The sequence below is a fragment of the Hakea prostrata genome, chromosome 6, assembly GCF_041222555.1.
Source record: "Hakea prostrata isolate BN-2017 chromosome 6, UWA_Hpros_2, whole genome shotgun sequence".
NCBI lineage: Eukaryota > Viridiplantae > Streptophyta > Magnoliopsida > Proteales > Proteaceae > Hakea > Hakea prostrata.
Window position 1 is genome coordinate 38,412,691 of NC_142605.1, and position 12,310 is coordinate 38,425,000.

The window sequence follows — 12,310 nt, forward strand, 5'->3', positions numbered from 1 at the left end:
TTTTTCCTCTTTTATTTTTTATTTTGCTTTTAATGGGCCAACTAAGAGGCTTCAAACCTTTGGGAATCTCAAGCAAAACCTTTGAAAATCTATTAATAAATATCAATTAATAAAAATTATTATACTTTCTATATATAATGATTTTAATTAAATAAATATTATTGATTTTGATGGATTTTTTTTTTCTTTTTCTTTTAATGGGCCAACTAAGAGGTTTCAATGTTTGGGATTCCCAATAAAAACATTTGAAGTTTCAATTAATAATAAATATTATATTAATTATATTTATAGGTGTTTAATTACAATCTTAGACATAATTAATTATATCATTTTAGTAAAAGTTTAGAGGTATTTCAGGAAAAAATGTAGCCATCTTAGATGAGTTTGTACTTTTTTTTTTTTTTTTTTATATTTTTGGTTGCCAACCCTATTTTCAAGGCTTTGCCCTGACTAATCCGGTGTTCGACTCGTGTCACACACTTGGTTGTGGTGGGTGAGTCTCCTAGCGGGGATTTTTTGCATCCACAAGGTTTCAATACTGGAACCTTACTTAAGCGGACCAAGCTCCTTACCACTATTATGAGTTTGTACTTTTATAATAGTAGTATGATAGTATGATATGTGTCAGCAAGCTTCTTTAGTTTAACAAGAGATATAATAAAATATACAAATAATTATTTTATCACATGTACTTTATAAAATTATTAATTCAAAATTCAACTTTGACTATAATTATTATTACCCCATACAGATAAATTCCATTAGTTAATGATATTTTATTTAGGGTAAATATCACTTGCCTCCCCTCTTAGCTGAACAAATAGTACTTAGATCCCCTTTTAGTTGGATAATATCACTTACCTCTCATCTTACCTAGCAAATATATCAAACACCTCACATCTGTTAACTTTCTGGGTTAAATTTAACTTTTACCGTAAAATATTTTTGGGATAATTACTGTTGCCCCCATGTAGTTTGATTTTAGAGCAAATTGCACTGACACCCCAAAATGGAGACCTTAAAGCATTGACACCCCACTTTATGTTTAAAAAACACAGACACCCCAATTCAATAAACACACTAGTCCATTATGTTAGTGAAACTGTTAACCCACTGTTAAAAAAATTTTAATTCCAAAAATACCCTTATTAAAATCTGAGAGAAAAACAAAAATCTATTCTCCAAGAAATCTATACTCACCATTAAATTGTTACAAATGATCATGACTATGATCTCTGTATTTACCCTAGTTACGGCTCTCCTGCAACTTAAGATCGCAGCACCACCATAGCCATCGCCTAGCCAGAAATTACCCTGCAACTTCTAAACCAGCACCTGCAATCCCTTTTTAGCCATCGCCTAGCCATTCCTGGACCTGTAACTCGCTTTACACCCATCTATTCTCACCGTTGCTGCTCTACCATCACTGAACCAGAGGCTCTCTCTCTTTCTCTCCTTCTATTCAGCAACTATATTCCATCACCATCACCTCTATGACACTTTCCTAGAAGCCATCGAAGCACCTCCACATGATTTCCCCTAAACCGATTGCTATCACCAGACCCCTGCAACCATCTTCTTCCCTGTTTCAAAAACCCATCAAACCCTACCTAGCATTAAACCCATTAAACCAATTGAGCCCATGAATCCAACCACTGAAGCAAGGTTGATTTACGATTTGCAATAGTCAATCTCTTCTCTTTTTTTTTTTTTCTTGAACCAGTACACCAAAATCTATTCTCATTTACCCTAAAATCTGAAAAAAAAAAAATCTCCAGAAATAACCGAAGCAGAGAAAACCTTTTGTGTTTGGATAGAGTGACGCTGTTCTCTTTCCCTCCTTTTTCTCTAATTTCTGAAATCAAAAAATGGCTTACTAACCTCTACAATTGAAATTGTCGATTGCCGATAAATAGGCGTGTTTTGTAATCCTCAATCCCCGTCTCTTCCATACAGTGCAAATCTGCTTTCAGTTCTATCTTTTCTGTTTCCACCAATCATCTTAATTGTTGCAATTGAAAAAGACATTGAACTCTTCTCCAAAAAGAAGAAGTGCTTCTATTGAGCCACGGCGAGAAGAACCACTCATTTTTTGCAAAACCAAAACCCCAAATCTGTATGCTTGAGCTTTAAAGAGAGATAAACTGGCAAAAAAAGGGGGTGCAAAAAAAGGGATGAGCTTCCAGCGCTTGAATTGTTGGACAGAAGGAGGACCAGAAAAGCAATAGATTGGACTGGAAAGATTGATTTCTCATGGCTGCAGAGATTAAGAGTTTTGAACTGTTTTTGTTTTTTTCAAATCAGCTTAAGATGAAGATGGGCAGAATGAGCACAGGGTTAGACTCTTCATTCTTTCTGTCTTTATTTCTTCCTTTTTATTTATTTATTTATTTATTTTTGTAAATAAAAATAGATTTCTTAAAGAATAAGTCAAGGGTATAATAGTCTTTACAAAAATATGACTAACCAAGTATTAACCATTATAACAGAATAGGACCTATGTGTTTTTTAAACATAAAGTGGGGTGTCAGTGCTTTAAGGCCTCCATTTTGGGGTGTCAGTGCAATTTGCTCTTGATTTTATTACTAATAAAACCCTGTTATTTACGAAATTACTGTTGCCCCCTTCCTTATAACGGTGTTAAGTAGCCGTTAAGTTTGGATATGTAATGTCTAATTTGCCCTTCATTAAAATTAAGAAATCAAAAGACGATGCTACCCCATTTATAAAAACCAAATTAAATGTCAATTTTACCCTAAACTTCATTTATTTTGAATTAATGAAATGTGCAAAATCCAAATCCAATTTGGTTTCCCACATTCACTAAACTTCATTTATTTTGAATTAAAGAAATGGGCAAAATCCAAATCTGATTTGGTTTCCTGCCTTCACTAAGCTTCATTTATTTTGCATTAAATAAATGGGCAAAATCCAAATCCAATTTGGTTTGTCACCTTCATTAAACTTCATTTATTTTGAAATTGTTTTAGGTGATATTCAATTTCTAATTTGAGTTGGATTCGATTTTTCTTCATTTTCGGTTTCTATTTGAGTTTTATTCAATCATTCTTTCTTTATTTGGTGGTTGTTTTTTTAGAATAAAACGGATTATAGTTACATTTTTTCTCCACAGTTAATTGAGGGTACCACTGTAATTTGACAAAAAGGTAAATAAGTAAAGAGATAAGTATAAGAGTATTTTGGGGGGTTTTGAGAAAATATAAAGATGCCACATCATTAGTAAACTAACAGAACTTAACAGTAGGGGGCAATAGTAATTGTAGGCAAAGTTAAAGGTTGGATTAGTAATTTTGAAAAATACGGGGATACAATAGTAATAAAATCAAAGTACAAAGGGCCAATAGTAATTATCCCAATATTTTTTTTAAAATCTCAAACTACCCTGGGTTTTTTTTTTCTTTTTCTTAACTTTATGGTCTAATTCCTTGTTTATTGGGTCATTGTAATTGAAATAGATTTTAATGAGTTTTAAAATACCTTGGATTTTTTGAGGTGGTGTATCAAGTAGAGTGCTAATGTGATGAGACTTACCATGACCCTGAAAGCATAAAAGATTCAGAGGTGGGTGGATGGGTCAGGCCCTAACCACTTCATGCTTCAAGTGCAAGAAAATGTTTTTGGGTGCAGGGAAGTGAGTGGGCTTTAAATCGATTTTCATACTGTAACAAAACTGAACCGTATACCGACCCATGCCGTTTTTTCATACCGTTTTCATACTATACCATTTTTTAAAATACTATTTTCATACCATACCGTATAAATATGGTACGGTACGGTTATGGTTTGAAGTTTTTAAATTCAATACCGTACCGTACCGAATTACCGATATCATACCCAATCGACACCCTTAGCTTCAATTAAACATTACCCTTTTTATACAAATTCATTACCCTTTTTATAACAATTGGTAGGTGGACAATGCAACTCGTGAGGATGGACATCGCTGGAGAGGATCTGGTCAACACCAACTGCTATCCCAGAAAAATGGGTTGCAAAAAGGATTATTGTCCCCATGAACATATGAAAAAGTCGACTAACACACACAGCGGCCACAGACTCATCTCCTACCGGAGCATCCTCCCTACCCAACTGTATCTGCTTAATATTAGACTTAGAAGTTAGACCCCATCTCAGCAGCTCTTAGCAGCTCTTAGCATCCCTTCCGTATACCTTGATTTCCAAACCTCCTTTATAAAGGAGATTAATTACCGTTAACATTGGATTTGCAGCCACCTCCACATCGCCATTCTAGCTAGCTTTAACTGTCGATCAGGAGCGATGGGAGGCTGTGCTAGCAAACCCAAGGATTTCAATCAAGACTTGCAGCCAGCTGAGGGTTCAACAAGCTCTGAACCCACTATCAAAGATGCTCAAGGGGAGATTGCAGCACAAGTAAGCCTACATTTCGATTTTAGTCTCTAGTAAATTCGTAAACAGGTAGGGTCTCGCAGTCTCGTGATTTTCGTTTTAGAAGGGATCATCCAACCTTTTCTTTCTCTTTTGCAATTAAAATTTCTCATCATTAATTTGCAGGAGACTGGTAATGTGGATCAAAGCCAAAAGGAGGAGCCATTGGTGGATCTTTCAGACTCAAATGATACAAACCCAGATGCCCCTAAAGCAGATCGAGAGGTCCCTGAATCAAAGGCAGCTATTGAAGACCTAGTTTCTGAGATCGGGCAACCATCATCAAATGTAAATCATGAAGCTGCCAAGCAAACCGAAGACAATGTTGGAGCAGAGGCTACGGAGAAAACGAAAGATGGCCCGGAAGAAGTTGAATTGCAAAAACCACAACTTACCAGCCATTAGCGATTGTCTCATTGAAAGCTAATATTTTTCTTATATACGTATATATATTTTTAAATAAGGGCAGGGTAAATCTATATCGTATGATTTTTACCAAAAAAATAATACTGTATCTTATAATACATATAAAAAAGCTGTATTATCACGTTCTAGCGTCAGTGCTGAGGTACAGATCAATTTTGAATGACCACCCTTTTTCTTTTCTCTTTTTTGAACAATAAAACCTAAAAAGAAAAGAAAAACCAAAATGGGTGGTCGAAACCACTTTACATCTGGATCATAGGCAGCTTAGTAATGTACATTAATTGCACAACACTGAAGCCAAATGCCATTAATAATAATAATCACATTTGATACATTACTTTTTGAGGCTTGAATCATTAGGATATAATTAGAAAGATTGCCTATTGATTTTGAAAATTTTGCCACATAATCCCCTCGTCATTTGAATTAGGATATAATACGCTTGTCATCGCTGCTTTCTCTGGTATTTGTTTTGTTCAAGGCCTCATATTTACTATTTGACGGATCGGAATTGTCAAGCGCTCTCGCCGGCGAAGGTGAAAGCAGAGGAGGAAAAGGGTATAACAAAGTGATGGAATTGGAGTTAGAGTTGTTCATTTGCTCCTGGGTTTTGGCCGTCACTCACACTGTTGTCGGAGGTGGCGACAGCGATGGTTGTGCTGGGGATGAAGAATAAGCCTTCGTGGGACGAAGCAAAAAATATCAACTGGTATGATTTTGATCTCTAAAATTTAAAAAAAAAAAAAAAAAAAAAAATCCAAAGGACACAAGGGTATTTTCGTCGCACAATTTATTAAACTAACAATTTCTGTTAAGTTTGTCATTATTTATTTATTTCTAAAAACCACAGGGAGCCAAATGCAAAAGAAAACTTAAAATGGACTAAAAATGACCTGGACCAATCCTCAGGGGTCCAGATGAAAATTACCCCATTAATAAGGGTTGAGCTTCAGTGCTAAGCTACCTATAGTCCAGATCAATTTTGGATGACCACCCATTTTTTTATTTTTTTTGAACTACACCAATAAAACCCAAAAAAGAAAAGAAAAACCAAAATGGGTGGTCGAAACCATCTGGATCATAGGCATCTCAGTGTTGCACATTAATTGCACAATACTGAAGCCAAACGCCATTAATAATGACTTTGGTCTATTTGGTGCTCGCACCTGCTAAAACATCATGCAAAAAGCTCTTTTAAGAAAGAGAAACCAAAAATTGAAAGAAGAAAAGCACAAAGGCTAAAAATCGTAATGCATGAATGAGCTATTACAATCAAGGTACAAGCTTTTGCGAAATTCGCTGGTTCGCCCATCGGTTAAACTGGGGAATCGGCGAATTTCACCAAGAATTCTTTAGCTTTCGACCTCCCCATTTTGTGGGTATTTTAAGTCATTTTGGGCCCAAATTTTGTGTTTAGCCTAATTTGAAATAAATAAATAACAGAGACTGACACTTGACAAATATGAATTATTTCCTATAAATTCTTGTATGCAAATTCTATTCTCTAGCCACATTTGACACATTACCTTATGAGGTTTGAATCATTAGGATATAATTAGAAAGGTTGCCTGTTGATCTTGAAAATTTTGCCACATAGTCCCCTCATAATTTGAATTTTGGCCACATAAGTGAGCCAACTAGAATTTAAGCCCAACTTGAGTGGACAACATGAAAAAACCTTTAAAAACCTCTTATATTTTTTTGTTGATGATTTGTATACTTTAATTAGTAACTAAAAAAAGAATGTATGCTTTAATTATGTCTTTAATGTGTGAACCTACGTTGATATGATAAAATAATTCAAAAGTGAGACCTCCAGTGGGTCCTACACAAGCCCACACTATGTCTGGTGAGAAAATGTTAGTGCTCCCGGTGGGTAGGTGAACATGACTCTCATTAGTCCGACCCCTCATGTTAAATCTTGGCTCTGCTCTTGTCAATATCACTACTTTACATTAAATTTTAGGTAAAAATAATACTTGCAGTGTGTTTATTACCATGAAATCAGATTTGACACTGAAAGCTGAAAACTGAAAACTAGGTTAGAATGACCTCAACAACTTGTAGAAATCTGGAAAAAAAAAATCCAAAATTTGGACAAAATTTCGCACCTTCCGTTATTTCTATAGTTATCATCGTGTTTCATATTTCAATATTCATCTTAGCATCAGCACTCTGTTAAGGTTTAGGTCCCCCCTCCCCAAACAAAAAAAAAAAGGAACAAAAAAAAAACCTTCATCGTAGGGTTAATTGCAACAATCAAGGAAGTGATAAAATGAACGTCTCCGCTTAACTTCAAATGAAACTAATGCCTGCAAAAGTGCAACAGCTTTAATTAGCAGACTCAGTACATGATTCAATTGAAGGTCCCATATATTAGACCTCGATCTGATCCAAGACTAGAATCAGAATCAGAACCAGAATCAGAACCAAACGAGTAAAACTAGATAAATCTCGGTATGAGGCAGTGGTGTTGGGTAGGGTGGATTAGGGAGAAGCAACCAGCAGGGAGGTAAAAGTGAAAGTGTAAAACTTAAAAGGCGCCTAGGCTCAGGTGCTCTTAATCTTTGTGGGCTGGGCTCGTCCAGGAGATGACTTGAACCAAGGTATCCAAACAGAAGTGGTCTTCTGGTACAGTCGGTATGCGTCGGCTCTTTGTGGTTGTTTAAGCATTCGGCGCTCCACAAGCACCGTAACGTAGGCTAGGCAAAGGGTATTGATGAGAGGGCCGACGAATGTCCAACCGTGCCCCACGTTCCATCCAAAAAGGGCTAAACCCCACCACCACAGCTGCTCCCCAAAGTAGTTGGGATGTCGGGAGTAACGCCACAAGCCCTCGTCGAGGAGGAGATTCTCTGCCTCCTTCGCTGTCAGCGCATTCCTTCTCTCGACAAACTCGTAGAGCTGAGTGTCGGCGAGGTAACTCGAGGCGACGCCACAAGTACAAATCATGGTAGCAATGGAGTCCCATACGTTCCATGTTTTTTCTACGGAGTGGACGGCATACATCGGCAGGCATACTCCAATAAGAAACACCTGCAAGATTTCTCACACGCACACGGTGACCACTTAATTTTTTCATTAGCAATAGCAGAAGACTATTGGATGGATCTCACTAGGGCATTTAGTCAAGCAAAATGAATACAAATCAAATCATTACAGATTCAGGGATCAAAGAGCACGACGATCGAGTATACAACAATACAGTATTGCCATATTAAAACAATCATGAATGAATTATGAATCAACCAACCTGTTGAGATAAATAGACAGCGAAGAAGGAAACCCACCACCACTGTTTCCCATACTGTCGTCGCATATCGGTGAACCTCCAGTCCTCTCTTGCACCCCACTGCCATCTCTCCCTCCTAAAATAGCTATGGGTGAGCCTGATGCTCCATAGCCAGGTCAGCACAGTAATCACCGTTGATCGCCATCGGCTATATCGAGCAAGAGGATGAGTTGAGTAGTAGTGGACTTGCATCACTGGTATCACAGTCCAATAGAGATCTATCATCTGCATCATCACCAGTTACAAAACCACTCAAAAGAGTCAAAATCTCATTTCACTATTTCCCTTCTCTTCTAATTAAAGAAGAAGCGAAGGATAAAGAAATTAACGGGACTAAGGCTTGGGAGGAGGAAAAACCCAATTGCTCGACTGGATGAGGCCAATAAGCCAAAAAAGAACGTTGACGTTGAGGAAAAATAGCAAGTTTGCCAGTAAAAATGGGTGGTCAGCACACCAGGTCCAGATCCAGATCCATGGAGAAGGAGGAGGATGGACAGACACCGAAGCAGTGCTAGGGCTACGAGCAAGGCCAAGGGCTGAGAATTGGCCGAGAAAAGAGAGATAGAAAACTATGGAGGGCAGGGGGACCAGGAATGCTATCGCAGCATTGGTCAAGTTTCCCATCCGACTAATCGGATTTTTGTGCTGAATTGTTCGACGACAGGGGACTCAGGGGATGGAGAATTCAATCGGGAGATTTTTGTCTATTCTCGTATTCTACAGCCGAGCGATCTTCAGGGGGTTTCCTCCTGAGCCCCTTAAAAGGGGGAAGCAGCCATTTTATAACAAACACCCGCTGGCGCCGACAGACCCTCGCGCACTCACCGCTACTCTGCCCAGGATTAGCTTCTCGATGTCGTGGTGCTGTCAAGGAAGGAGCGAAAAGTTGTTATTGTTTGTTGACTTTTGCTTTTCACCGTCGTCTGTTATCCAGAGCGAAAAAAGAGAAAAAAAATAAAAATAAAAAATCACCGTCTGTTATCCATGAATTAAGGGAGATAATCATTAATGCCCGTGTTCCTGTAATGATTGTGTTTCGTAAAGCATGGTTAGTGAGATTAATGATTTCTCTGACCATGGTATCTCTCAGTCTCACACTCGCATCTCCCTTGTGCGTTGAGAGTTTTTTTCCCCTCTCTTGTCCCCCCTTTCCTTTTCTCATGGAGTCATGGGAGGATGTAGGAAGGGTTTCAAGGGTGGGAAAAGCAGTTCACATTTTTACAGAAGGAATAAAAGGCCCACAAGTCCAGTTCGCATAACCAAAATGCCAGACCTGCCACTTGACACCTCAAGAACGCGCCAACCCGTGCTGGAGCACTCCGCATCATCACCTTTTTGGTGCTTGCGCCGAAAGGTCCTCAAGCCTGAAACAACAGGAATCAACACTTTTTTTTCTTCCTTTTTATGGTACAAAAAGACAGGGAAAAACCCAGGAAAACCAAAAAGAAATCTACAAAGGTGAGTCGGTAGATCTCCCTTCAAAATTGGTCAAAATAGAATCCAATTTTGAAGGCGGAATATGGATTAAAACATGTCCAGCATTGGTATGGTTTAGCTACTTTCGTAAGACCCATCAGCTGCTCCATTACCTGGTCAAGCAGGTTTATTGCTTAGGAGAGTGGGATTCAATGTGAGCAGGCAAGCACCCATATTTAAGGCAAATGTAAAAACCCTCTTTAATAGTAATAGCGAGAATTTCATCCGCCTTCCCCATCTTAGCGGATTCCCCCAGCTGAGTGGTGTTGTCACGACTCTTCAAAATATTGATCGCCATACCTGAAGCATTAGAACTTGTCTTCAGGACATCAGAACACTGATGATGAGTTTCACCCACATTAAATTTCAGCAACCGAGATTGTTTACTTGAGAACACGAGCGGCCTTCTCTTTTTTTCGTCTCTTCCTCATGTTTTAGCTGAACCGCCTGAACTTATCAAATGTTAAAACCTCCTGAATAAAGTTTCAGTCAATCAAAATTCAGGCTAAAATGGGATTGGAGTCACAATTTCAGTAGTTACTAAAACCTCCTGAATAAAGTTACAAACTGAGTCGTTTAGATTCAAGAACCAACAAAGCAAGTTCAAGATCGAAAGACAGGAGATCTAAGAACCAAAAACGAAAGAAGGTTCAAAAACCCAAATCCATAACCTAAAAGTGGAGACTATACAAGATGAATACAATGAAGAACCCGAGAAAACTTGAATTCATTTTATAAGGATATATCATATATGGTTACATATTTATAGGAAATAATGTAAATACTTATCTACTGCATGAAACTCTCCTATTAAAAGTTTAACATTTGATTTTCTCTCTTTTTCACTTATTATTTTATTATTTTAAAAGAGTCAAATTATTCTTTTCAATGAAATTTTAGCTGAAAGAGTTATTTATCTCTTTTTCACTTGTTCCAGTCTCTTTACTTTGCACACTTGGCTGTGGTGGGTGAGTCTCCCAGCGGGGATTTTTTGCATCCACAAGGATTCGATACCGGAACCTTGCTTAAGCGAACCAAGCTGCTTACCACTTGGACCAACCCCGTTGGTATAAGGTTATTTATTTATTTATTTTAGTATCTATTTAGTAGATTAAAATTAAAATAAAATAAAAAAATTCAAATGACATAAGGTATTTTCGTCACAAAATGTATTAAACTAACGGTTTCTGTTAAGATTGTCCTTATTTAATCATTTCTTAAAACTACAAGGGAGCTATATACAAAAGAAAACTTAAATTGGACTAAAAGTGACATGGATCAAACCTCTGGGGGTCCAGATGAAAATTACCAATGTAAAAACCCTCTTTAATAGCGAGAATTTTAGCTTTCAGAACCTCATCCGCCTTCCCCATCTTAGCGAATTCCCCCAGCTGAGTGGTGTTGTCACGACTCTTCGAAATATTGATCGCCATACTCGAAGCATTAGAACTTGTCTTCAGGACATCAGAACACTGATGATGAGTTTCACCCATATTAAATTTCAGCATATCTATAGAGAGGCTAACAATGTTATTTGATCATCTGGCTTTTCAAGCGGCACTTCCTCAAGAAATGTTTTTCGCTTCAGATGCTCATCCTCACCCCTCAGTGTATTTGTTGGGCTATGTTGATAGATAATACTTTTCCAAGGGGTTTTAAATTCAAATATATTACCATCTTAAAAAAAAAAAAAAATGAAAAAACATTTGCAAGCTTCATTTGGTTTTTCGGTTTTTCTGTAATGGCACCCGCATAATCTTAGGTTTGCTAGTGAAGTCCATTGAGTAGTTTAGTAAATTAATATTGAAAATGTATTTTGATCATTTCATTATGAGACTTATTATATTCGAGCTAACATTGGAGTGAGTCATAAGTAAAATTTTCCACTTAAAAGGGAGGCAACATCACTTTCAACCCCACTTAAGGAGGTCATAAGTAGAACACTCATTTTATCATTAATTTTGAGTTGCAATCATGTGTGGCTTCAGATTCAATGATTATTTTGCTTTGTATACTTATAAAATACTATATGACAAGTGAGTGGAATTTCTTTTAATTTCAAGTTGATTTATATAATCAAATCAACGCTTTTATAGTATGAGGTCAAGAGTTTTAACTCTCCTTGAAGTCAACAACGAATTTTCACTGTGTATATAATGGGTTGGGAAGACAAATAATCAAGATTAGTTTAGGAAATCTTTCCTAAAGTAAATTACACAAAATAAAATGCCAATACTGTCTACAGAAAAGGAAAGGGAAGCTAGTAAAAGCCCTTTAAATAAATAAATACTAGTAAGAAATTACAACTGATATCTAACAACTTCTAAGTTCTAACACATGTTTAATGGAGGCCTTTGAATGTCCTAATAATGAGTGATTCACTCCGGATTGAAGAAACTGACAGAGTTGGGGGCAAACCTAAACCAACTTAAGGAGATATGATGAGAAAAGACACGTAAGCCTTGTATCAAGTATAATCTCAACTAGAGCTGGTGAAAGGCAGTGGTCTATGTAGTCAAAACCATTTAGTTGGAAATAAGACTTTGAGTTGTTATCCAAAGAGATGAAACTCATTACTGTGGCTAGAAGTTCAACAGAAAAAAGGCATCCTTTTTCTTCATTAATCTTAAGTGAGCAGCCTAGAACATGGAATTGGGTAGGCATCAAGTACACCTTCGAACACAGCTT

The 12,310-nt window shown here is 37.2% G+C and overlaps 1 protein-coding gene across 1 annotated transcript; it reads right to left on the reverse strand.

Moving 5' to 3' along the window:
* Window positions 1–6,755: 6,755 nt before the first annotated feature.
* Window positions 6,756–9,121, reverse strand: LOC149013961 (3-oxo-5-alpha-steroid 4-dehydrogenase (DUF1295)). Its single transcript, XM_089158837.1, has 3 exons — window positions 8,504–9,121; window positions 8,108–8,371; window positions 6,756–7,890 (listed from the first exon to the last, which is right to left on the reverse strand). The coding sequence occupies exons 1-3, from the start codon at window positions 8,768–8,770 to the stop codon at window positions 7,405–7,407; spliced, it is 1,017 nt and encodes a 338-aa protein (XP_089014963.1). The 5' UTR covers window positions 8,771–9,121; the 3' UTR covers window positions 6,756–7,404.
* Window positions 9,122–12,310: the final 3,189 nt, after the last annotated feature.

Bases quoted from the DNA above. Each gene is read 5' to 3' on its own strand.
- LOC149013961 (XM_089158837.1), bottom strand. From the start codon at position 8,770: ATGGGAAACTTGACCAATGCTGCGATAGCATTCCTGGTCCCCCTGCCC. The intron at 8,372-8,503 runs GTTTTTCCTCCT...GTGATGATGCAG, and splicing joins TCATCCAGTCGAGCAATTGG to ATGATAGATCTCTATTGGAC. The intron at 7,891-8,107 runs GTTGGTTGATTC...GAAATCTTGCAG, and splicing joins CTGTCTATTTATCTCAACAG to GTGTTTCTTATTGGAGTATG.